Below are 25,693 nucleotides of genomic sequence, written 5' to 3' on the forward strand. Positions count from 1 at the left end.
CAGGGCCTGCAGTGTACACGAAGGTGTCGGTCGATACACACACTCATAAATGAATGCATTCCCGCCGTTAACACTCGAGTCCTGTAAGCATCCAAAATCACCTGCAAGCAACCATAAGCACATCCCCCACAGCCCGGAACACAAGACTACGCGGCACGAGCACTCACCTGGGAAATCGCAGGACCGGCCAATAGGGATGTATGCGGTAGCTCCACAAGCCATCGCCGTAACAGACACGATCATAGAAGTGGGTGAGATGAATTTCGTGTTTGTAGCGAGGAGAGTCCTAAGGTTTGATGATTTATCCTATCATCGTAGGTACCGTTTGTGATGAGTCTGAGGATGTTGTTGAGTTCGTTGGAAATGCCTCCGGATTTAAAGACGTAGTCGACACTAACGGGGAGGAAGAACTTATCTATCTGTCATGCTGTGAGAAGATATTCATGTCAGTGCGAGTCAAGCAAAAAGAGAGGGAAGTACCTTCAGAATTCCAGATCCTGAAGTAAACGGAGGCTTGATCCCACCAACAGCAGCAGGGTCGATAAGCAGCATGTCCTTCCACCAAAGGGGTAAATCATAGCTGCCACAGAGGGGCGCATGCGTTTACTGTTGTAGGAAATCCGATATTCTCCGGATGGTACATGGCTGGAGACCATAGACGAAGCTGCGGGTGTCTTCGTTGAATGGACTTGATCTGGAGCAGTTGGTGCATTGACGGGAGGACATGTAGGATATGGCTGACGGCGGGATAAGACGATGACGAGGCATTGACAAACCGCCCGGCATTTTCCGGACACGCTCACCCCCCAGTGGGGTCATGGATATGTCCTCCGAGTCCCTGTCAGTTTGCTCTTCTGTCCAACTCTTGCTCAATCAAATGCGCTACCATCCCGTAGCATCCAGAACAATCCCTATCCGCATCCATACTAGACTCCCCTGGCCCTCTAATATTTGGTGAGCAGCGGTACAGTACTTGTACGGCTAGGTATTACAGCTCTTCTTATGCCGACTGCATAGTATTCTCGAAGTCTGTTTCTTTCCCTGCTCTCACCACCCCATTCATTATCGACATGGATGCAGCATCCGACCCATTATCTTGGGATAGCATACCCTCAATGCCCCGTCTGCGATGCGAGCAGTAAATGTTCGGTAGTATGCGTTTCCCAGATTTTCTCGAGCCAAAAGACTGACAATCAGTTCCTGTGACATAGTTCGCAGGCATGGTTCCAAAGTTGTCGAGCATCCATTTGACTTGACAAAAGTGCGATCGCAATGTCAAGTTCTCGATACCACCGCCGCTAGATTCAATGGACCAATGGACTGTCTCGTTAAAACATGGAGAAATGAAAGCGTCAGAAGTCTTTACCGCGTACGTTGTCTCCTCTTAATAGAACTTTTCTCTTGTTGACGTGAGCTCATACTGGTCGTAGGGTCTTCCAGCAGCCGATAGTGGCTGCCATGCTGAGAATGCCTGATTGTATGTGCATAACCTTCTCCTCACCGTGCTGCATTTCTAAAGCCATCTTCAATTTCAAAGTACTGCCTTCTTGGACAGACACGCTAGCCTGCGGGTGACTGGATTTAATCATGCTTCTCCCTGACTTATATTCTCATGCTTTAGGCTTATACTAATGCCACTGGAAGATTCACAAGCCGTTACCAGGCCTGCATTCATACTATGGACTTGTCTCTTGATTTTGACCTTGTCAGATCTGCAGCTTTCTATGCGGAACTTTACCTTGTCATGGACGGGAACAACCACGATGCGCGTCAACTTTATGCCATACCGAACTCCAAGACGTGATACGGCGGATTAACTCTCAGCACTTGTCACACGATCTTTCGTTACCTCAGCTTGCATTAGCTGGTGCAGGCGCAGGCGCCATCACCAGTTTCATACTGCAAGTCACCCACACCTTGCGCAAAAGTTGTAATTGATCATTGTTTTCAACTAGCACACCCCCGTGGAGCTTGTAAAATGTAAAGCGCAGATGATCGCTCCTAGGCCGCTTTCAGCCTCTATACATGAATCCACCGCAGCAGCAGCCCTAAACTCATGCTTCGGGCCCATTTCTCGCCCTGTTCCCGGTCCTATAGTCATTCTCAGGAGGCAAGTTTCCTCGAGCAGTATAAAGGTTCATTTTGTCTCGGTGCAGACCCTCCTACTGAATGTGTTAGCCGCTCATACGCGTGTTTGTAGGATAAAAAGACATACTTTGTGTACTAGCGCGTCTCCAATCTACTACTTGATCAGCACCCTTCCAGAGAGACATGTTGTCACCTCCAAATTCACCCCAGGCAGTGGGAACTTGAGATGCCAGCACGATGCGAGAGTCGCTGAGGGAATTAGACTTCAAAAATGTTTGCACTGCGTCGATATCCTCGGAGATGCGAAACACAACTACTTGAAGGTTTGACGAAGCAAGAAGGGTCGTCACTAATTCTGGCTTAGTCCTCCGCGTATGAATATGTAAGCACAAGTGTGTCAGTCCATGAAGATACTCCAGACCAACTGTGGAGTTCCATAACACCCAAGCATTGAGAATTTCAAGACGTGTCGCTGTACTGAAGGCCTTGAAAGTGGAAAGAGAGACAAATTGGGTGTATTGGAAAATCGAGGATAAACTAAGCGATAAAGATGTTAGGGGGAGGTCATTTAAGGGCCGCAGCAGAGGATTTGTTGTTCCGTTGAAGTCTGATGGTGCAATCCATAATGCAAGATTGGTGGTACCGCTGCACAGGGAAAGGATATCTGCGGCTGTACTCAGAAGTACGTCGCCCTCGATGCACAGTGACTGCACAGCCCCTTGAGCGAAATCACTGCAGCGCTGGGACCGAATACGAAGTGAGGCAAGAAAGGAGACTGCAATGGTTTCATTTGGCAAAACGATTTTTCGATAAAGCAGCCTTTCAGTCCTGCGACAGTAGTACTACTCAGTAACTCAGCATTCGGTGCTTCGGAATTGCTCACCAATAATGTACCCGCCGTGAAACAAACAGAAGGGAGTAAGCTTGCTGTATGCAATCAATAGCGAGAATAAAAATTTCTTTCTCGAGTTCGAGGGGCAACGCCGGCACTGGCATGAGTACCAGACGATGATGGGGAAACTAGAAAATGTCTAGCCTAAAGTTCGGGGATCTCGAATTATCGAGCCTGACCCGTCGCACGGCTGAAGTCAGGATGATTTCGTTAGAACATTTTCGGGGATTACTTACAGATGGGACACCTGACCTCTGAACTATGTTTTAGTCAAAATTATTTTCACTACACATGGGTCCAAACCCTCGGTGTTGTTGGACCGAGCAATGCAAATGCGGGGTTGAAGGAGTCCGAGTAAGTTCCGAGCATTTTAACCCTGACACTTTGATACACTGAAACCTAGGCAGATTGTATTTCTATTTCGAATCTTCACGACACGCCGATTTTACACTAAACCTTACATGTTTGTATCCGGGGTAAAATTAAAGTCAATGCGACTGATCTCGAACACATGGCAGATTGGAGTCCTCCATCATTGCTGACAAGAACATTTGCATCCTGTCCAATATGAAATATTCAACTTGACAAATGAGCCGCGGCGTAGCAGCATAGAAAAGGACAGATTCAGGAGTATGACTTGTGGAGAGTGACTTAGCGTTGGAAGGCATGACAGGTGTGAATAGCACAGCAGCCTCAGGCTGGTGTCGTATCGAGAGAAGGAAAATCATGCTCCGTGCAGGGATCCTGAATACAAGTGACTCACCGCACCAATGACATAGCATGGAAGCAGTACTAGTCTCAGTGTATCGGATCTTGCGCAAATGTTGCTGACAGAAGTTTCGAATGTCAGAGTTGCAGGGCCAGCAGAAATGAAGGGTCAACTAGTGGTGGACCAATATCGCTGGCACCAGTAGAGGGAAACCTTGCAACAGAGTGTCATCATCAGTTACTAGTAGTGGTCATGGGATCTGACTCACATATAAAATTATCAGCAGGTGTTACACACCGGATGCATTTAGTTGGAGTTGACGGATCATCTAAGTGGCGTCAAGTACCATGGAAGGGCTGCAGACATTTAGGTTGTTTCCCCACTTAGAACTAATAGTACTCAACGTTCAACCCTAGCCTAAGCCGTTTTAATAACCGCACTTCGGTCGAAATTCAAAATTGAGTCCATCTTGACGCTATATCATAAGTGACATGATCGCCGGCAGGGTCTCTCGGAACTTGACAACAAAATTTCGGGACCCCGAGCACATTGGAATGCAGGGTCAGGGAGAATCCAAGAGGAACTTCTGTATCAGAGCAGGGTTAGCCGTCTTTGTGTGAGTTTGAGATGAGGAGTGAATTGAATTTAAATACATTACTCTCCAACTTGAAGGGGGACACCAGCGAACATGTTGTCTGACACAGATTCTGAGACTAGTAACGACTCACGCTCCTCTGGCTTTAATGATGGAGCCGACGCTATCCTCTCGATGAACACTGAAAGTGCAGGCAAGGATGACCATCACTCCGCGTCAAGAATCTCAACTCCACAAAGTCACAAGGACTCCTGCCCTGGCCCTGGTCAGTCGCATGGGCAAGGTGGTCCGGTGTATTCCTGCGGGTGCTATACCGTGGCAGATTTGAATCACTCATATTCTGGCCAAGTAACTCACAGACTGGCTAAAACAGAACATCTAGCACCCCGAGGATATGACCAGAAGGACGTCGACCGCTGGAAAGCTCTGTTTGCTAACCTTGACTCAGACTCGGACTCGGAGGATTTCGAGATTTTGCTGATGAGTCCGAGTCTAAAGCGAAAGAGGTCACAGGACAACTTGAATGATGTAAGTATATGTAGCTGTATCTTTCAAAATTATGTGCTTACCTTGACGTGGATGCTCTGCACAATTAGGGTCGGGACGTTACCAACGGGCAGAAAGAAACTCGTAAACCCATCTCGGATGAGCTCAGAAAGAGATTCAAAAAACTAGCTATTGAAGTTGCGGGTGTGCGAGAAGCCGTGAGTAGACTCGAGGCAGCCATCGATAGGCAAAGTGGAGTGATGGCTGAGGTCCGCAACGCGGTTGAAAACAATGGCATGTAATGACGCGGGGCCCTTTCAGATGTATTCGATAGTAGTAGTTCGTTGACAGTATGCAGGCTCTTCCAGAATAAGTCCCATTAACGACGGTGTTGGCGGAATGAGGTGGAAGTGTTCGATTTGGAGTGGGTGAATTCAGATGATTGGGAAGAAGCGGAGGCACGACGGCTGCTTGAAAGTTTGTGAGATACTGTCGTTGTGAAGTGATACAGGATCAACGTACCTTGGCTCTGCGAATAGATTATAAGAAGCGCGCGACAAGTAATGCGCACAATGCAGATGAATTATCTGTCGTGCCAGAAGAAAGGGTGAAGCTCGACGTCAACAAATGAGCGTATGAGGAAGTCAAAGACGCAGAGACATAGTCTCCTGATGATTTAGGTGTAGGTGGAGGGCGGGCACCAGTTGACGATGGACGGGCGAGAACTGCAAATCGCACAGGATCATCCTTCCTGTGATCGAATAGTTGACGACTTGCTGGAGGGTCTCTCTGATGGGAAGTAGGGGTGTTGCGGGGCGGGGATAAACTACTTGTTGCATCGGAAAAGGCTGAGTTGTGCGTCTCATTGGAATGGGATCCGTGTTGGGATTGAATGATTTGCCCTGCTGGGTCTGCTTTATGTAGTGGTGGCGGTGGGGGGGGGTAGATATCTTGAGGCGCCGTGAGAAATCTTCCGGGTTTGCCTCTGAGCAGGGTACAACATGAGGTGCGGGAAGGAACAGGTGGCAGATTAGGATTTGAAAGTTGCAGACGAGATAAAGGTGTTCATGGGGACGACTTGAACTAGATAAACAAAATAACATATTTAGTCAAAAGAAAAATACGTACACGGTATTTCTTCTCTAGGGGGCAACCATGCGCTCTGCAAAATCGGTTGGCTGAGCGGGATCACGGTCCCTTGGCCTCCTTGAAAGCTTTGGCTCATCCATGACCTGTAGCAGCTCAAAAAGATGAAAGTGCTGCTACTAGCTGGAGGGTTGTGATATACGGCTCTGGGACGACTGCAAGATGTGAGTGGGCGGACGCAAGAGCAAACGCTGTGGGCATACCGTTCCTTGTCCCAGTGGAACAGGCTGGACTCATCACTCGCCGGAAGGGACGTACTGGATTTCATCGCACGTGCCAGCCTCTTTCAGATGCTCACGTGATCTTGGTCTTTCGGAATTTTCGTCATATCATTCGCACTGCCGCACAGGGCATCGACACTGAGTACTGATTCAAGTCATTACATGGTGAGTCTATATACAACGTCTATATACAACGATTCACATGCCATGGTTTCCAATAGTGTTACAGATTTCGAGAAGAACTGAGTTCTGCCTGTTGAAGATCGCTTCTATCTTGCTCATAGCATTATGCACTCCCGCAACTTCCTGCATGACCGCCTCCAGCAATTCCTCTTCACACAACACGAAATTTCTTCCGATCCTCCTACGTTTCTTGGGTGGAAGTTCAATGATAGGCAATGATGTTGCTCGCCTATTACTCATGTCATGGCCGAAGATGCGTGGAGTCTGCATGTGGCGGTAAGTGCATCAGCAGAAAAAATGGGCTGTACACACTCACATTGTCATCTCCAGAAATTTTCCGCTTTCTACGAGATTCACCAGTGCCTTCAAGACCACTGTCTTGGCCCCTTGTAGGTTGTTTGAATTTTTCAAGCACATGAATCAGGTGCCTATTGCATTTACAGGAATACACATGGGGCCCTGGCCCGTGGTCACAACGCATAGTGCATCCCCAAAGACATTCCGGAGTAGAACTTCTTGAGTGATTCTCAAGCAAATTGGCATTCGCCGAGATGGTCTCAATCCCATCATCGAAGTCGCTGGAGCGGGAGCCGTTGTCAAGGGTATAGTTGGACGACATCTTTTTTGCTTACTCCTTCAAGCGTGAGGCTTTTAACCATGTGATATTTTCGGAACTTAACCTGTTCTGTGTTTCGTTACATAATTTCTTATTAACCCTGCATTGTAATCTACCAAGTTCCGATCTTGCAAACGAGTTCGGCGGGGTCTGAAACCCCTCGCTTCAAAGCGATCCCTCTATCACATCCACGGTGCATAGTATGAAGAGGCAATGAAACTCATTCGTATTCTCAAGGATCTGACAGCTTTTCTACTTATCATTGCTTTCGTTAGCATGAACCTCAAATGCGGAGGGGAATGCAACCGATTGTTCTCAGCGCCTAGAAGCCTGACTCGTCACCGTCAGACCTGCAAACATTGGCAGAGGCAACTGACTCTGCAGTCACAACATTTCAAACGCATCTCTGCGTCCCTACAAGATTCGCAAGCGCCTCCTGCGAAGAAGATGAAATTTAGTGCTCAAGTAGTAAGTGCATTTACCGCACACCATACCCTGAACTCCACTCATTTGAATGTTAGCCAACTTCTGCCTCGGAATCTCCACCTATGCCTATGAACATCGCGACATCTGATTCTTCCGATATTCCTGCATCTCCGCCCAGCATCAATGATTCGGCAGTGGCCTCGTCTAGTGCCTCTGCACCTGACATTGTACAGGAGGAGCAGCCAGAGAATCAAGCTGGCCGTCCCTCTCGAACGCATCGCCTACCCTTACGGTTCAGGGACGAACTTCCGGTCCCACCACCTGCCATTCCAGCGCCAGCTTCGACGAACGTTGTGCGCCGGGTGGTTCTTTATGTATTTGATTCCTTTCGCACATCTCTCAATCAATTTGGAATTGGACGGGAGTATCGTCACCGACCATCGTATGACCCAGATGCTTTCGTCTCTGTTGAGCAGCTATCCAATATCACGTCCAATCTCCCTTCCCTTGATGAACAGGATTCCACTGATCATTCCGGGATCCCAGAAGTTCCTTCGTAAACACCCCCTTGGCCGTGGAGGAGTATGAGCATCTGGCGCTTGATGTCTTGGAAGATGACCAGTAATAGTGGTCTTACATCTGAATCTCAGTTGACTCGCCTCGTTCGCGAAGTGCTGAAGGCGAAGGATTTCAGTCTCGACGATGTGCCCGATGATTTCAATGCTCACACCGAAATGACGCGCTTTGACGCCTCTGAAGCAACACTGGACGCTAATGGTATATTTCAAAGAGATAGCTGGAGGGAATCAGTAGCGGAAATACTAGTACCAACTAGGGAGAGAAATACAGCTGGTAACGGGCAACTATTTACTGTCCCAGGTTTCCATTACCGGCCACTCGTAGCTGTTATTCGTGCAGCCTTCTCAGAGGCATCATCGCGCTGGTTTCACCTCACTCCGTTCAAACGATTTTGGAAATCACCATTAACTGGACGAGAACAACGCTTATATGACGAGCTTTATACTTCAGATGCCTGGAATAAGGCCCACGACGAGCTGCAGAAGCAAAAGAGGGACGATGGGTGTCAGCTGGAGCGGGTAATTGCTGGACTCATGTTCTGGTCCGATGAAACGCACTTGGCTCAGTTCGGCAACGCTTCTGCATGGCCGGTCTATCTTTTTTTTGGAAACCAATCGAAATACGTCCGTGCCTGTCCAACCACCAATGCCTGTCACCCTATCGCATTTATCCCTTCTGTAAGTTTACATCCTTCCCATCAGACAATCAGCGAGTACCCTAACACGATTTGTCTCTAGCTACCAGAATCTATTGTAGGTTTCATTGGCAAATATGTCAAGACGAAGAGCATCAGCGACATCCTCACACATTGCAAACGGGAATTGTTCCATGCGCTTTGGCGCATCCTATTAGATGATGAGTTCCTAGATGTGTATAGGAATGGGATTGTGATCAAATGCCACGATGGCATATCTCGACGAGTCTTTCCAAGGATTTTTACTTATTCGGCAGATTACCCAGAGAAGTGAGCTAATTTACTGCATCGACTTCCACACTAACTGACGACCTTCAAACAGAGTCCTTATTGCTACTATTTGCGACAAAGGAGTTTGCCCATGTCCCCGGTGTTTTCTGCCGAAATCACGCTTTGATCAGCTTGGTCTCAAAGCTGACATATCAGCACGCATCAAGAGTGTGCGCTTATACCTCAGAGATAAGGTCTTTGCAGCACGTGAGGTTCTATACAAACTAGGTGCTCCGATCAAAGGTGCTGCGGCCGAGCGTCTTCTGAAGGCGTTCTCATTGGTGCCAACTTTGGTAAGTGCATTTAGCTGCAGACCTTTTTGAATAACTCGAGCATATTTTGCATTTAGAATACCTTCAATGAGCGACTTGGAAATCTAGGCCTTGATTTCTTTCCTATGCTTGTGGTCGATCTCCTTCATGAATTCGAGCTCAGAGTGTTCAAATACGTCTTCAAGCATCTTATAAGGCTTCTTTATGCCATCAATCATGAATCAGTAGCTTTACTGAATGAACGGTACGTATTCATTAGCACGGCAGCCTCAATTGATGCTGACGATCCTTCGATGTTAAGTTTTCACTCAATTCCGTCATTTGGAAAGGGTGCCATTCGACGTTTCCCTTCAAATGTATCCGATGTGAAACAAAGAGCTGCACGACATTTCGAGGATGTCTTACAGGTGAGTTTGATCCTTGCTGCAGTGTTGTTCTTGAATCTGATTGTCATCCAGTGTGCGATCCCTGCATTCGAGGGTCTATTCCCGAACTCACATGATGAAGTTGTCCGTATTCTCCTCTTTCGTCTGGCTGAATGGCACGCTCTTGCAAAGCTTCGAATTCACACAGACGACTCCCTTGATCTACTTAGTCGAGCTACTAGATGTCTAGGACAGCAGCTTCGAAAGTTTCGGGATTCCACATGCTCAGTGTTTCGGACTATGGAACTCCCAGGGGAAATTGCTGCCCGTCAGAAGAAGATTTCCAATCTCAACTCGGCAGGTGCAGGAACAGGGCCATCTGGAGCGCGTCCCAAGGCTTTCAATATGCAAACTTACAAGTTGCACGCGCTTGGTGACTATGTAAGCTCTATCAAAATGTTTGGAACCACTGACTCGTACACTACCCAAATAGTATGTATTCACCTTCATCGAGTGGCAAGTAAACAGCTTAATCCTTTGAGTTTCCAGGGCGAGCTCGCACATCGGCTTTTGAAAAGGTTCTACCAGAGTACAAATAAACAAGACCCTCCGAAACAGTTAGCGAAGCAAGAACGGAGGCGCACTCGTATCAGACGTCTGCGAGAATCTGGCAATACTAAAGATAATCAACCTGCCGGAAGCCCACTACCGCTGGAAGCTCACCATTGTTTATCAAGTTATCCGGGTATCATCATCAATTTAGCTTGTTTTCTTGAAGAGCATCGAGGTGACCCAGCTGTCGTGGTAAGTTATATTTTTGTATGACTGTTCTAACACATTCAATAACGTTACCTGATAGAACTTCATACCGAAAATTAAAGACCATATTCTTTCTCGCTTGCTGGGTTTAGAATATGACGGCGACGAACGAGAATTTACGGACGTCGAGCGAAATGATGTGCGCTTCATCAACAATCTGAACGGCGTTTTCCAACCTAAGCGCTTCCAAATCAACTACACAACGTATGATGTCCGTAGGGATCAAGACACGCTCAAACCTGGAAATGGCTCTACAGTGATGATGTTGTCGAGAGAAAGCAGTGCGAGCGCTCACCCTTTTTGGTATGCACGGGTATTGGGTGCATTTTCTATTAACGTTCTTCATGTTGGCCCCAACGCTCGTAACCGTTCGCCTCAGTACATGGAGGTCTTGTGGGTGCGATGGTTCGGCGTTGTGCCACAGTACCGCTGGGGCTTCCAAGAAGGCCGCCTCCCAAAGATTGGATTCGTTCCCGACTCACCTGCTGCCTTCGGGTTTCTTGACCCGTCGCTAGTGATCAGGGCATGCCACCTTATCCCTGCTTTCGCTGATCATCGTACAAATGACCTTCTCAGGCAAGGTCCCTCCGCTGCAAGACTGCCTGGAGAGGTCGATGACTGGGCTTCGTTTTATGTTAACATGTGAGCTTTATCTCGTCTCATACTCACATCACCGTAACTCGTGCAGTTTCGCCGATAGAGACATGTTTTGCCGTTTCGCAGGCATAGGCGTTGGTCATCAAGTTCAATATGACTCGTTGAATATCATCCAACGTGATCACGCAGTAGGGGGCGGAAGTACTGGTGTCAGTTATGAAGACGTTTCGGATGACGAGGACCCTGAAGCCCATGCCAATGTTGACTTCGGAGATGAAAGCTGGCAATGCGATAGAGATTTAGATGACGATGTCAGCCAGGATGACGCAGACGAAGATGAGGATATTTCCGAAGATTGCGACAGTGATGTAGATGACTTAGATGACTTTGGCAGCGACTCTGAGGATGAGGGGTCTGCATTCAAATTTTGATAGTGAAGAACCTTTTTGTAGCGAACTTTAATAAATAAAAACCGATTAGTTGTTTATTTAACTGAACCTGCATGGTAGTTGTGAGCGGCGATTGACAGAATGAACTGGCAGACGACGCTGCAGGTCACCGAGCAAGGAAGGCGCGCTAAAGGCGGGAAATTTCTTGTTAGGTAATCATGTTGTTTCTTGGTCACTGAGTTTCCCTCCACGCTGCTTCGGGCCATGATGCACTCTTAGTGCCGCGTGTCAAGTAAGTACCCATTGTTTGAAACAGGCCATTCAAGATGTTCACTACTTTGATTATTCTCATACTGCAACGCACGACAGATTTATCTAGCAATCATCGGTCGCACATCAGCTTGTTAATTAACTGGTGCGTGGATCTTGGCGCGTCATTGATGACGCGAATTCAACAATCAAGAATTTTATGATAATATAGTCGACCATCTGAAACTTCCTCCAACACCCGAAGCAGCGAAAGAAGTGGATGATATCTTACTTTGGTGGAATAGGCGAGTAGCCTTGGCGTCTTTACACTGCCTTCCGTTGATACACTGACACGTTGGGATTTCATTATCTAGAAAAGCTGAAAACATGTTTCTGACTATCGCCCGCAGCAGGCAAACCACATGTCAGTTGCCATGACTTTGTCCAAACGACGTTTCCCGTAGCTTAGTTGGGTTGATGCCCATCCTTTCCAAGGACATCACCTTCACGGCATTATGAGGCTTAGGCTGAAGCGAACTTCCCTCACCTGGAGATCGCGGATATCGACTTCATTGAAAAGCCGGTTATTGACTACGTGACTTAAACCGTGGTGAGTCGCTTGGATTCGATGATCATTAAAATTCACCCCATTCAAGCATGTCGTTCACTGATACAATGGAAGATCTGCCAATTCTTCGACTAGTCATACATGTGCGGGCAGCCCCAGTAAAGTCTGTTCGAATGACATCATAGCGTGAGTGGTGGTGTTACATCATGTATAGTAAGTGCGTCCAATATGTGCAATCGCTAAACCTCATTCTCAGCCTGTTCATGCGTATGGCCGAACATTCGTAAGTCCATGCAGGATTTTATAGTCACCGGCTCACCTGGAAGCGCTAATGCGCACCTCTCAGTCCCAGCAGATATTCCAACTCCTGCATCTCCAGCTCAAACATCCGGCGTTCCCTAGCAACCCAGAGTATCATCATGGCGCGCGCTTCTTCGGACCAGGCCGGAGGAAGAGGATATGCCTGAAATGGTAGGTGGGGGTTGTAGATCTGTTGGTGCACGCGGATTCGCGCAGCGTCCCATCTAACATACAACATTTCCTTCAGATATGTTAGAATTTTTATTGCTGATTGAGTCGTTACTTACGAGTTGCCTTTCGCTCAACGTGAACATCACGTCGCGAGGCCTCGGTGCGACTCGCAGAAGGTGCTCGGGGATCTGTCGAACGTTAGTGAGTATTAATTAGAACATTCCCCACATACCTGGTGACCTTGGTTTCCGTGTCCGTCCCCGCCTCGATTTCCGACTTCGTTAGCGTTGGCGTTGTTGTTCATGATAGTACTAGAGCTACTGGTAGATACAAAATTGAATTAAGAACGAACTAATGCTTACTTTCGTCGTTCGAATTATTGCGTATCGTAGACACGTCCCGATTTGGACAAGTATATCTTGCCGGCATTTTCCGGAATGACGACGCCCTATGTCATGTTGGATTTCACACAACTTGAAGCAATCACGGCCTTGCATTCCCGAACATTAGACTTTCCATCATGGGTAGACGTCACGCATCTCATTTACACCCTTATACATCCCCAATCCCAACCACGACATCCATATCAATATCAGCATCCTACTTTATCCATTAATCCTGCCTATGTTCTTCCCGCACATTTTTATTCCTCGCATTTAACTCAGCATCAGCCCACATCACAGTCTCAAGGCACTCTTTCGCCCCACGTTCTTCATTCACCTACGTCTACAATGATCGGACAACTGTCTTCTTTCTACGCACAATCGCCATCTACACCTTCAACTTCTACGGCAACCACAGCGACCTCCACTGCTGCTGCTCCTGTACAACCACCGACGATAAACATCCAGGCTCGAAAGGATAGTTTCATTACTGACGTCAGACCACTTCTGCAGCCCAGCACATTCGGCGGTGCGCGTGCTATTAACAACCTTGTTAATCTCATCGACGACTTTGGTTCTGAGGAGGTCGAACCTGCCCTGCGAATGGAAATCCTCACCAAGATCTGTGATAACGCCGCTAATCATTACTTTCGGGCCTGGTCAAGGCTGCAATTCGCCTCAATACTGTACAAAGATCATTGACAGGTTACCGTTGACAGTTGAGTCACTCAAGTCCTCGAAGCTAGGCAATGGGAATCGACACTGACCATTGGTGATTTTCTAGGTGATACCCTCGAGGGCAAGCGATGGCTTGTCTGTGTTGATCAGTGTTTGCATGGTTCCCGTGGAGTTTACGATTCGTGACCATTCCTTGTCCCATCCGTCGTGCTTTGTCCTTAGACTTGACCATCGTCAACAATCGTCGTGAGTGATCTTTTGCCCCGTATACTGTCAACTGACAGCGTCTGTAGACATCATTTCCCTGCACCATATTGTGGCCAGACGGCGTTCAGGGGGCTTTTGGCGCCGTTGCAGACAACATCTGTCCTCGCCCAGTTGTGCGCTACCCGACCAGGAACGTACGCACTGTCAGGCTGGCGTCTGGAGACGCCTGTGAAAACCGGCTCCCTCATCAAGAATAAGACAGTTGGTGAAGAGTCTTGGATTCAAGAACGAGAAGCGGAAATTCAACTGTTCTCTTCCCCCTTTTTCGCAGACAACATTGAATCAAACGTGTATTCCATCGCTGATTCGCTGTAGATACCCAAGGGACAGCCAAGGAGCTTTCGACTGCTTCCGAGTACCAACTCAAAGCCGGACGATGGGCAGCGTGTCTCATGATTATTCTGGTCATTGTCGTTGCAGTCGTGCTTTTGGCTGTAAGTGAAATAACCACTATTGCAGGTAGACTTGACTAAACAATCTCCAGATTTTGTCATAGATGTAGCCTTGTGTCATTGTCTCTCATACCTATACTAAATTTTTGTTGACTGATGGATCATGGACCTCGCTGCCATAGATATGTTTCATTAGGTGTTTTTATTTTCTATGTCTATTTCTAATATCAATGCACTTGCATGCAAGTTCATGGTACCCTCTCCAGCGAATGTATGTGGCGTAATTCAAATATTCACGGGTGTTTGCAACAGCTACTAGAGTGGCAAGACTCCTCTAAATCATTGCATCCCATTATATCTCCTACCCCCTATGATGGACTTAGGCAGATGGCGCTGCATCCTAGAACACGTCTGTACCTATCATATAACGGCTATAGCCGGCGATAGTCTGTGTGCAGTCACAGGATTCATGATCATTGTTGCCAGTAAGATATAAACTTCGGGCAATTTGATATTGGGCTATAACGAGACTATCCAATGAGTTTTTTTTTGCAGGAATTTGAGACTGTGTAATTATTTGGAGTAAGAATGATAGAAATATAAGCGTCTGTTTATCATCCGATACACCTTTATAGTGGCAAATCAAGTATAGCATCAAGGTGAAAATCATCAAGGGGTAATAAAGTTACACGTGCTTGATATGCTATTATATTCCATTGCACTGCGTTACCATGACCAAACAGAAATGATTAAAATCGTAATTTATGCCTTATCATATCGAGCTAAGTGAATTTCAGTGATGATGAGGTTGCAGCTTACGTTCGAACCGACATGCATGAACTTCGACTTCGACTTCGACTCAAGGTCACTGTTCTCAAGCACTCCAGGGAATGGACCTTTTGTACACGGTTAATTATATACCACGATACCCTGACAGAGTACGATGCGCTTATCTCGGGCTCAGACAAAGAAACACTCAGACTGCGCAAGGTAAAAGTGCTCTACAATGTTGTCATTGTTATGTAAGTACCGCTGCTCGGAGCTTCAGTCTGTAGATGGTTAGATTTTCTTGTACACACTGGGACTCAAGTGTCGGAGTTGTACTAGTATGAAATGCGCCTCACCGTAACGAGAAGTTGAAGAAGCTAGCCACGACATAATCTCGAGGCCTAGGAATGTCAGTTGACCTTCAACTTGACTCCCCATCTTCTAACTATATCATCATCACGAATCGTACGATCGCCACAGACGCCGCCTCTGCTATTTTACCCCAAAGCTGCATGGAGTTGCAGGGCTCTGACGCTCGTTCTCTAACTCGTTGAAGTAATCCCTGAATGTAATTCGCATTTGGTTATGACGCTCACCAAGCTCTTCTAACAGGTGACTAGGAATTAATTTCTTGAATTGTGTCATCAACACGAGTTTGCCTCAAGTTCATTTGACAGATGCAGCTTAGCGGCAATCCGTAGGCAAACGTCAATCGTCGAGTCAGTGTCCGATCGATGAGGCGTCTAAAGTATGGGTGCAAGGAGCGTGGTCCACACTCGTAGGGTTTTAAAAGAAATGCAGTCAAACACTACGGTACCCTAGTGACATCCTGAACGTCCCTTCCGAATCGCGATGAACTCGGATATAAGGTACGTAGAATCTGGACAAGATCCTTGTGCCATATTTTTCTAACAATAATAAGTAGAAACAAGCATATAAACATCGTTCTCTTTGGGCAGGGAGGAGCAGGCAAAAGCTCACTCGTCAATCTCATTGCGGGAGAGAAGGTAGCAAAGACATCCATCGACCTAAACCGCTGCACGCTGAAGTGGGAAGAATATTCCGTCAAATTCGGTGGCGGCTCTTACAATATATTCGATACTGTTGGACTCGAGGAACCACAGCTGGGAATCCCACAGTACCTCGATGCTGTCGAGAATGCCTATAGTCTCATCCAGAAATTGGAGAGACAAGGCGGAATCAATCTACTCATGTTCTGCATGCGCGCAGGCCGACTCACTGCTACGCTTCAAAACAATTACCGACTCTTTAACGAATTCCTCTGTGAAAAGAAGGTCCCCATCGTTATGGTGATCACATACCTCGAAAACGAAGACGGGGAAATGGATGACTGGTGGAAGAGAAACCAAGATACTTTCCGTCACCAAGATTTCCGTGTTGATGGTCATGCGTGCATCACCGCCATTCGAGGCAATTGTCCGGAACGGTATGAGGAATCGCGCACCACAATCCGCAACGCTGTCAAGGAGTTCACTGCTGACGGGCAGAGGCGAGCATGGAGAGGAGGAGGAGACAACCTGTTCGTGTCATTGATGCAAAAGCTGAGGGTGCTAGTTTTAGGGAAATCGCGTTCAAAGAAAGATAATATTGTCCCTCGCCTCACCAAGAGGTGCGGTTTGTCTCTGGATGTCGCAAAGCAGTTGGCCGAGAGGATTAAGAAAGACGTGGTAGATGGAGCTACTTGACTTGACTCCCCGTGTTCGATAGCTTGTGCTCATTCCGGTTGTAGACTTACCCCAATACGTTATAACTTACATACATAACATGAGCTGGACCCGGTTGACCCCGAGCCTAGTAAGTCCTGCCGGCAGAATTCGACTGTACACGTATGTTTTCATGGTACTGTAGGAACTACTACTGACTACATGGATCGGATGTAAGAAAATATTGACACTCACTTGACAGCAACATGAAATCAATATTCCAAGTCCCATCTTCGTTTGCATTATGATCTGTGACCATGACCTCATTCTCTATTACTGCAGACACTAGTCACGGCAATCCCTTGTCAACGCGTTGAAGTTCCAATATAAATTTAAAAGGATACAGCCGGCATGGGCACACTGAGCCATCGAACACGGGAAGTCAAGTAGCTCCTTCTACTACGTCTTTCTTAATCATATCAGCCAACTGCTTTGCGACGTCCGGAGGCAAACCGCACCTCTCGGTGAGGTGATGGACAATATCTTTCGAACGCGAATTCTCTAAAAGTAGCTTCAGCTTTTGCATCAACGACACGAACACGTCGTCTCCTCTCCGTACTTGCTTCTGCTCGCCAGCAGTGAACTCCTTGACAAGTTTGCGGATCGTGGTGCGCGATTGTTCATAACGTTCTGGACAATTGCCTGGAATGGCAGTGATGCACGCATGACCATCGACATCGAATCGCTGGTGACGGAAAGTATCTTGGTTTCTCTTCCACCAGTTATCCATTTCCCCGACTTCGTTTTCGAGGCGTGTGATCACCATAACGACGGGGACCTTCTTTTCACAAAGGAATTCGTTAAAGAGCCGGTAATTGCTTCGAAGCGCAGCAGCGAATCGGCCTGCGCGCATGCAGAAGATGAGGAGATCAATGCCGCCTTGTCTCTCCAATTTCTGGATGAGGCTACGGGCATTCTCGACAGCACAGATGTACTGTGAGGAAGTTGGCGGCTGTGGTTCCTGGAGTCCACCAGTATCGAATATATTATAGGAGCCGTCATTGAGTTCGACGAAATATTCTTTCCACTTTAGCGTGCAGCAGGTCAGGTCACCGGATGTCTCAGCTACGTTCTTTCCCGCCAGGAGATTGACAAGTGAGCTTTTGCCTGCCCCTGCCTGCCCGAAGATGACAACATTCGGGTGCTTGTCACTACTGATCAATGTTAGGGAAGTGCGATACAAAGAGTATAGGGGATACATACCTAGCAGTCTCTCTGGAAGGGACGTGGTGAACAGTGCCTAGTGACGATCCAGTATCAACCCGTGTGTTATTTGATGGGCGACACTGCTCGATGAGTTTGCAGACAGCGTCGTATGACTGGGCGCGACGCTCCGCAAACACAGGTCCTGTCATTGTCGCCGTGGTGATACACGCGTGGCCAGCGAATGTCATCCCGAGGTTTGAGATGGTTCGCTCATTAACCCTCCACCAGTCTTCCATGTCTGGTTGATAGGATTCCAAACATGTGACGACAAGGACAATTGGAACCTTTCTCTTTACTTGGGAGCGGATTAACTCGTAATTCCGGCGGAGTGTCCGAATCTCTCTCTCACCCCGCACACAGTACATGATGAGATGAATATCGCCTTGCTCCGTCAAAGTTCGAAGGAGCTTCTTTAATATTCGTCGAGCCTCTGTATCTGGGACTGTGCCTCGGGGGCCCTCGTCCAAACCTAAATCTAACTCAGTAATAGTCACGAAGAGCAGTGAACTGGACCAACCAGCTGTATCGACAAGTTTTACCTTCAACGTCTCGTTCTGAATCATCAAATTCTCGTACATATTAGTTTCAGCTGTACATCCCCCAGCATCGCAGGATGTCACTGCAATGTTCGTCCCAGCGATTAAATTGATCAAAGAACTTTTACCAGATCCTGCTTCTCCGCAAATGACAACACATTGAGATGGGATGGAGGACTGGTTTCAAGTTAACCTTAGCTTAGCTTAGCTTAGGAAGAGTCAAAAAAATACTTACAATAGATGGTTGTGCGTGAGCAGGACTTGACATTGCAATAATGACTCAAGAAAAAACAGAAAGGTACGTCTTGACTTGCGCCTTCGCTGTTTTTGAGCAGTGTCAGCTACCTTCTCATTAGCACAGGAGTCAGTACGCTTGTATTCAGCATGTTCCATACACGTGCCAGTGAGATCTGAGAAGGGCGTTGGGCATTGGGGAGGAGGCGTAGCTGCGTGAGCTCATAGATATCAAAACCATCATGCTGCCTAAATACATTGGGTTTCGCACATGGCATATTATGATGCCAAGCTGCTGGTCTAGCTGCAGCGGTGAGGATTCGGCTGTGCACTTCAGGGTACGGACATCGATGAGCGCTCGAACCATCGCATTGTTTTTAACCTAATACTAGTGAAAATCGAGTGTTAGTGGCCAGTGTTATTAACAAGCATCGTGTCATCAGCATGTTCGTGTTATTACTTGGCACTGCCAGGGTGATCGATCTGGATCGCCTATTATTGAATGGCAAATGCCGGCAGGTTGTTTCTAACCACCAAATTTCGCACTGGTTCATTCAAAATGAGCTTATATTCAAGTTCTCTTCCGATCGTACACATTTACGGTGAACACAGTGTCTCAAGAGCTATGTTCCAATGCACTTAGCACACGGCGTCTGATAGCATATCCCGAAACCCACTATGTGCGCCTTTTAGTCGCATGCGCAATCCTCATGCAACTCAGGCTCGGTCGTGGTATGTTTCTCATTCTCGCTTAATCGTTTCCGACGCCTACTCGAGTGCACCGTTTACTATGTCTGGCGCTAGGATTAATCTTCCGCCCCTTCATACTCCATTTTCACTACGCGCTTTCCAAATTCCAGTGCACATCGCTGCGATACTGCTACTTGGCCTTCCACACCACCATAATAACTCTGCGATCAGTAGCAACTTTCATTGGCATTGGTTTGCTCTGTCACAGCCCTTCCGTTCGTTTTCGCTATTATGCGCACTCAACACACGCCGCCTTGCGCCACTTCCTCTCTTTTCCCGTTATCATGAATCGTGTGTCCCACATTTTATGACGAGTGACATGCCCAGTTATGCCATCGCGAACTGCAAGCTTATCTTTCACCGTTGTGAGCCGCGCGCTCAGCTCTACTGCAGTGATCAACATGTTCGTATCCCCCACTGCTGTGGACCGCGTGATTATCTGCCTCACGCTTAATCTTTCTTTACGGTCCCGGACAGTATTACTCGTCCTTAATCCTAGCCCCTTCATCTGTCACACTCGTCATCGTCAGGTTGCACACATGCTAGGTGGAGCTTCAGTAGTCTTGGAGGAGTCCAGATCACATACGTATTGTAATGAGGTCAAAGCTGGAAATTAAAATCTTGCGGCTAGCCCCTGCAAGACTCAATCTCCGCCCGCTCATACGAACTGTACCAATATCGTGCACCAATAATGAGCAAACCATGCCTTTTGATCGTGTACGGCTGTAGGCCTATCGCTACAGCCGGTGGCAAAGGCGTCTAGTCCAGGGTCTAGCAATAGCAAAGTAGAACCCACAGGGATGAAAATTTGCACCACGCAGGTTTAGACTCCAAAGTTCCCCCAATCATGTTGAAGGCGAGGACGCAAATGCGGAAGATGCGACAGTAGTAATAAATGATCCAGTGCAGTTTGATTATGAATGGTATACAGAGCAATGATAGCAAGGAAATAAAATAGCAAGAGATCAGAAAGACGTGAGCAAAGACTGTACCCACGCATTTTGTTCTATGCGTGGTCTGAACTCTTCGACACATCGCCGCAGTTCAGCTAGCTGAGCCTCGTGTGACACATCGTCCATCATGACGTCCTCATCATCAGCTGAAGACTCGGAGGCCCACTTTTTCAGTAACTGCTCGATGATTTGGATGCCCTCCTCGGTGATTTCGTCCGAATGCTCGGGTTCTGATTGTTGTCCTGCTCAGCAAACATCAGCGCGACAGATTCCTGACATTTTTTTTGTAACAATTACCAGTTGCGAAATCTTCTAGTTCATCAGCTTTCCGTTTTGCGAGCTAAAACACGGTCAGCAGACATTATAAGAACAGTTCTATCCAGAACTAACTTTGACCACATTTTCAGGGAAGTTGGCCAGTTGCGCAACGTGGATACCGAAGCTTTGGTCCGAAACGCCTTCATCCAAAAGTTTCAGAGAAAAAGGTTTGGTTGGAACATCGAAACACACCTGGTTCGACCTTGTACAAGAGCGTGATATCCTTCTCACGCGGCGCAGATGCATCTTCTTGGTTCACATGAGCCACGACGTGAAGGTTTTTGACGTGAGGAAGCTCCTGGTCGAGGGCAGTCAACTCATGAAAGTGAGTAGCAAACAAGCAGAAAGCGCGGATGTGAGATGCAATATGCCTTTGGGTGCCGTCAGATACGACTTCAGGAAATAAATCTTGTTCTCATACTCAGATATAGACCATGCCAGGCCGAATCCGTCATACGTTGAAGTTCCTGAAGATAAGGCAAATATTGACAAAATGTGCTCCATCGTACAACAGAAGACATACCGCGGCCGAGCTCATCAATAATAATGAGAGAATCCTGAGTAGCAGACTGAACAGTGCACGACAGTCAGACTGAGGAAGAATTTGTGTAGATGCCACCCACTCGGAGGATTGAAGCAGTCTCAAGCATCTCGGCCATGAAAGTCGAAACACCCTTCAACTGACTGTCACCTGCACCCACACGGCAAAGCACCGAATCGAAAATCGGTAATGTTGCCTCCGAGCAAGGAACAAAACATCCGGTCTGTGCCATGAGAGCAATGACTCCAACCTATGAGGCAGGTTGAGAATGACGTTCGCGAACGATGACATAGCTGATGCACCTGACGAATATACGTGCTCTTTCCGCCCATGTTTGGACCAGCTTTCGGTACGTTAGCTCCGTTAAAACGGTACAGGGGCAGCACCCACTGATTATCTGAAATTCACCCTCGCCTACAAGGCGGCACGTGAGACATGTAACGGTGACAGTGCCATAAACCTTACCCTTCACCATTTCCACATCATTTGGAATGAAGCTTATATCGTCCTGAACTTCGAGGCAAGGATGTCGCGCGTCGCGTAATATTAAGCCGCTAGAACCTGATGTGCGTTGATCAATTCCTGCGTCGAACATCATCTCCAAAACTTGCCTTTCTCCGAGACTTTTGGTTTCACGTATGGCTCAGGAGCATTTACAGAAACATGAGCGAAACTGGATGATCGTTACCACATGTGCAAGCTCCAGTCGCGGGGCTCACCTGATAATAACGTCTAGGTGTGCAATGATGTGGTCGAGATTCTCGAGTACGGACGTATATGTTGCTGTACGAAGGAAAAGGCATCTGTGAATGCGAAAGTCGTGGTGAAAGGAGTAGCTTACATGCAATGCTGACAACTTCCTTCACCAACCCGCTCTGCGTTCGCTGATATTCATGCGTAGCCTCTTGATGGTCCGTGGAAAGTGCTTTCAGCTTCTTGGTCGTGAAGTAGACTCCGCTCTTGACAGTTCCGAGTTCAATGTATTTGTTGTTCCGCATGATGGCTTTCGCATCCTGATGAGTATGTGAGCTCATGGCATCTCCCAGTACGGGAAGCGTACGTTCTTCGTCAACCTGAAGCAGTATCCATAATTCTGGGAGTTCTCGAGGTGCAACTTCTTGTCAAGATCGAGATCGAGATCCTTGCCGGTCGCACGATGTTCAGCATCAAGACCGTCCCGGATCTGAGAAAACGTCAGCCCTGTTCGCCATTATTCTGATAGACATAATACGAACCTCCACAAGTTTACCTGCCAGAACCTGCAGACGCTCATCATAGTCAGGCTTGATCGCGTAATTATGATGTTCGAGTTCTTCGAGATCTAGCGTTGACTCCACCATTTCACTATATTTAACGAGATTCTCGTTGACAGTCTGGTAATAGCAAGTGTTAGAGGGAGCAGTGATAATGTAATTCGATGAATCTATGACATGCGCACCTGGAAAGGCTTGATATAAACTTCATCGATTAGTTCCTTGTGCTCCTCGTGTTCGTATTGGACACCTTCGAGGGTCTCAAGCAAACCGGGCAACTAGTTGGGTAAAGTAAGTAACACTGAGGGCCAGGAATCGAAGCAAAGTACCTTGAGGACCACTTGATATACGCGTACAACATCCTCAAGAGATGCGATAGATTTCTTGAATCGTTTGCTTAGTCGGTGGAGGTCAGGCATTAGCTTCAAGTAGTCATCCTGTGGAATGGAAATAAGTGACGCCCCTTGACAAAGGGTATGGTACTAACCTGCAGTGTTCTCCGAGAAGATCCATCATCTACAAATGTCTCCACAAGGTCTTGTCGTTTACCTGCAAGGCTAAAGTTTTGTTACGTCAAGTGAAGTAAGAAAACGGGCGTACGTATTTCGTGCAGATTTACCAAGGGTTGCTTAAGCCATGTCCCAAGAAGCCTAGTTCCTTGAGCAGTCTTGCATTTATTTAGCAGACCAAGGAGGGTTGAGTGTTTATTGATACTTCCCTACAGGGAGACTGTTAGCAGGGAAGATATCAGTGTGAACTGCATCTTGAATGACTTACAGCACTCCCAGGGGCGTCAATCAGATTCAGTGCACGCAATGCACTAGCATCCAAGCGCATATATTGTGCTAGATCGTGTGTCCGTAACTTGTATGCCCCGTGATTGGAGGGATCAGAAAGGAGCGAAAGATAGCTGATCAAGGCAGAAAGTGCAGACGGGGCTGAAGGAAGGGAGAGCTCAGCTAGATAATATTGTGAGTGTTGTTTATGCAGTTTAGATATCAAAACCCACGAATCGAAGCAGCAGAGTCTGGATCCATTTCTGAGTCGATCGTTAATTTTTTAACGTCGTCTTGCACATGTTTTGGAGTAAACTCGCCTAGGACCTAGAATTAGATGGACTTAAGAAATCGCATAAATGTTGACTTACTTGGTTTGCGTTCGGTCACAACCACGGCGCACCTCTCGAACACGGCTTTTAGCTTGCTCAAGTCGAGGTCGCGGTCTGTTGTCCCAGATACTGTTCCGGTGGGAATAATGGCTTCTTTGACCGAAAGCTGTATGACAAGAGACTACTCCAGTGTGAGGAGATGGCGATGACGGTCTGCAACTAAATAAACCCACCTCAAGATTCGAGAAAAGATCATTGTCGATGAAGTCAGCAACCCCGAACTCCCTCACACTGGTATCCGCGAAGGCAATGCCGATTGACTTGGTCTTGGCTTTGTTCATGACTGACGATGATGATACTTTGACAGCTAAAACGATAGGTGCCGATGTAACATCGGAGCTGACAAAGAGAAGGTCTTCAACAGCTTGGAGATTTCCAGGTGATGCCTTTCGAATGGTTGATTATGGCTATATAAAGACACGACATTACTTACTCACCTCTTTTTCCAAAATGAATTTGGAAGCTTTCCTTCCCTGCCCAGGTGCGGGCACCCATATTTCTACGCGCAGCTGTTTAGATGTGAGGGCATCTCGCAAAAACGAGTGAGCCAGGGTGTGGCTGAGCGTGACGCTGGGAAGACCACCAGCCTTGCCTCCAGCACCTAGATACTTGAGGACGGAGTTGGTACGAAAGACATGTGTTGCAACATAGTGAGCATCCTGCCCGTGGACAGAGTAGTAGTCTGTGCGATCAAATAGACGGATCGTTCCAGTTTCAGGAGATTTCTTTGGGAGTTTGGAAAAGAATGCAACGAAACCGGGGTCAGAGGCTGGCCTCAGGTCAGAGTTAAAATTCTATCGTCGAGCAATCGAAGACTCACTCAGTTCATGCTCTGCATCTTTTTCCTTCCCATACATGAGAGCCATGATACTAAATTTTGACTTGATAATAGAAGGAAGAAGCGAAAGACGCGTCGCGTCACGCGTATTGAAAAATTGCTCCCGCTCTCTTTTGCAAATCTGCTGCCATTTCAAGACTTCAAAGCTTCATTCGTTATGTAATTCCTGAAAGCGTTGTTCAAAGCTTCAACTTGAACAATCTCATACATTTACCACGGGTGTTTATGCAATGTTTCAATGTGGAATTCTCCTCTGTGCAGAAACGAGGAATTCACGTTTCGACTCGATAGCAGTACTCCATAACCCCTGGGAATATCAAATGTGTGCGCCGGCAGGTTGCGATATTCTCGCTTCCTATGATTACAGTCATATTCTTCTCCTCCTTCATTTCAAAGACCCTCCGTGCTGTGTAGTAGTTCATTCTTTCACGTGGTTCAATGATTCCTACTATGAGCTGACTTTCGAATTACGCTAGGCCTTCAAAACCTTTTGGCATGTGGCCCAGAATTTCGCCGACATTCAATGCGTATTAGAGCTTTATGCTCAGGGCTTCATGGAGACTCCTACTACCCTGGACTGGGTCGACATTTCTAGCAAGATGCATTCATTCAAGAGATTGGCATCCATGTGGCAGTCTGACTTCCATTTGAATTCTGTTTTGAAGAAACAGCAGCTGTTGGCATTGACCTGACTACGTGACATCTCTAGAGTCCCAAATCATAGTTTTGGAAGTCCTGTCGTGCTCACAGCAAGTGATTCTGGTCGTCGATACTATGGCCATTTTTCCAACAAAGGCCACACAGTCAGAGATACCTGTCGAGATTCCTTGGTCCGAGTGGGGACCCAAGTACGCACGCTGCTTTACACATCATCCAAGCCACCGAATCATCTTATTCGGCAGCAAAATGGCATATGCTCTTCCTCGTATCGTGCTCCTGAATCTGGACAAAGACTGGAAGAACTTCATGTAGAGGGTTCCTTCTACGGTGACACATCTGGGACTTTAATAGAGCCATTTCTCGCTTGGAAGACGCGGGTAATGTCTACG

General features: G+C 47.3%; 8 protein-coding genes across 8 annotated transcripts; 3 read left to right on the forward strand and 5 right to left on the reverse strand.

Annotated features, from left to right (window-relative positions):
* Window positions 1-2,103: 2,103 nt before the first annotated feature.
* HD556DRAFT_1443592 (uncharacterized protein) lies at window positions 2,104-3,084 on the reverse strand (the record flags this gene model as incomplete). The annotated part of the gene is made up of 3 exons (XM_041306639.1): window positions 2,104-2,162; window positions 2,216-2,930; window positions 2,983-3,084. The coding sequence occupies 3 exons, from the start codon at window positions 3,082-3,084 to the stop codon at window positions 2,104-2,106; spliced, it is 876 nt and encodes a 291-aa protein (XP_041159905.1).
* A 1,293-nt stretch (window positions 3,085-4,377) lies between these two features.
* HD556DRAFT_1443593 (uncharacterized protein) lies at window positions 4,378-5,072 on the forward strand (the record flags this gene model as incomplete). Its single annotated transcript, XM_041306640.1, has 2 exons — window positions 4,378-4,812; window positions 4,881-5,072. 2 exons carry the CDS (start codon window positions 4,378-4,380, stop codon window positions 5,070-5,072), a joined length of 627 nt encoding a protein of 208 aa, XP_041159906.1.
* A 132-nt stretch (window positions 5,073-5,204) lies between these two features.
* Window positions 5,205-6,939, reverse strand: HD556DRAFT_1443594 (uncharacterized protein; the record flags this gene model as incomplete). Its single annotated transcript, XM_041306641.1, has 5 exons — window positions 5,205-5,237; window positions 5,293-5,299; window positions 5,342-5,755; window positions 6,340-6,584; window positions 6,637-6,939. The coding sequence occupies 5 exons, from the start codon at window positions 6,937-6,939 to the stop codon at window positions 5,205-5,207; spliced, it is 1,002 nt and encodes a 333-aa protein (XP_041159907.1).
* A 4,640-nt stretch (window positions 6,940-11,579) lies between these two features.
* On the reverse strand, window positions 11,580-12,939 carry HD556DRAFT_1308620 (uncharacterized protein; the record flags this gene model as incomplete). The annotated part of the gene is made up of 7 exons (XM_041300167.1): window positions 11,580-11,722; window positions 11,889-11,943; window positions 12,144-12,214; window positions 12,306-12,329; window positions 12,504-12,705; window positions 12,752-12,823; window positions 12,868-12,939. The coding sequence occupies 7 exons, from the start codon at window positions 12,937-12,939 to the stop codon at window positions 11,580-11,582; spliced, it is 639 nt and encodes a 212-aa protein (XP_041159908.1).
* Window positions 12,940-13,483: 544 nt separating this feature from the next.
* HD556DRAFT_1214247 (uncharacterized protein) lies at window positions 13,484-13,678 on the forward strand (the record flags this gene model as incomplete). Its single annotated transcript, XM_041296638.1, has 1 exon — window positions 13,484-13,678. A coding segment is annotated over one exon (195 nt), but the record flags the coding sequence as incomplete, so codon positions are not given.
* Window positions 13,679-15,714: 2,036 nt separating this feature from the next.
* HD556DRAFT_507765 (P-loop containing nucleoside triphosphate hydrolase protein) lies at window positions 15,715-17,108 on the forward strand. Its single transcript, XM_041310808.1, has 2 exons — window positions 15,715-15,992; window positions 16,049-17,108. Exons 1-2 carry the CDS (start codon window positions 15,976-15,978, stop codon window positions 16,827-16,829), a joined length of 798 nt encoding a protein of 265 aa, XP_041159910.1. The 5' UTR covers window positions 15,715-15,975; the 3' UTR covers window positions 16,830-17,108.
* HD556DRAFT_1374192 (P-loop containing nucleoside triphosphate hydrolase protein) lies at window positions 17,072-19,283 on the reverse strand. The gene is made up of 4 exons (XM_041303037.1): window positions 18,825-19,283; window positions 18,571-18,766; window positions 18,051-18,522; window positions 17,072-18,001 (listed from the first exon to the last, which is right to left on the reverse strand). The coding sequence occupies exons 1-4, from the start codon at window positions 18,855-18,857 to the stop codon at window positions 17,230-17,232; spliced, it is 1,473 nt and encodes a 490-aa protein (XP_041159911.1). The 5' UTR covers window positions 18,858-19,283; the 3' UTR covers window positions 17,072-17,229.
* A 1,255-nt stretch (window positions 19,284-20,538) lies between these two features.
* Window positions 20,539-24,722, reverse strand: HD556DRAFT_1270890 (DNA mismatch repair protein; the record flags this gene model as incomplete). Its single annotated transcript, XM_041299172.1, has 25 exons — window positions 24,627-24,722; window positions 24,244-24,575; window positions 23,980-24,192; window positions 23,786-23,927; window positions 23,648-23,734; window positions 23,416-23,597; window positions 23,239-23,356; window positions 23,126-23,187; window positions 22,968-23,075; window positions 22,824-22,916; window positions 22,621-22,758; window positions 22,446-22,568; window positions 22,227-22,398; window positions 22,105-22,168; window positions 21,997-22,058; window positions 21,851-21,946; window positions 21,776-21,799; window positions 21,688-21,728; window positions 21,468-21,635; window positions 21,368-21,413; window positions 21,266-21,311; window positions 21,037-21,215; window positions 20,917-20,984; window positions 20,824-20,866; window positions 20,539-20,771 (listed from the first exon to the last, which is right to left on the reverse strand). Exons 1-25 carry the CDS (start codon window positions 24,670-24,672, stop codon window positions 20,539-20,541), a joined length of 2,886 nt encoding a protein of 961 aa, XP_041159912.1. The 5' UTR covers window positions 24,673-24,722.
* Window positions 24,723-25,693: the final 971 nt, after the last annotated feature.

This window comes from Suillus plorans (genome assembly GCF_016647745.1).
Source record: "Suillus plorans strain S12 chromosome Unknown HD556scaffold_30, whole genome shotgun sequence".
NCBI classification, from domain to species: Eukaryota; Fungi; Basidiomycota; class Agaricomycetes; order Boletales; family Suillaceae; genus Suillus; species Suillus plorans.

Coding starts and splice junctions, on each gene's coding strand:
- HD556DRAFT_1374192 (XM_041303037.1), bottom strand. CDS start 18,857: ATGTCAAGTCCTGCTCACGCACAACCATCTATT. Junction 18,767..18,824: donor CTCACGCACAACCATCTATT/GTAAGTATTTTT, acceptor ACTTGAAACCAG/TCCTCCATCCCATCTCAATG. Junction 18,523..18,570: donor AAAACTTGTCGATACAGCTG/GTTGGTCCAGTT, acceptor AGTTAGATTTAG/GTTTGGACGAGGGCCCCCGA.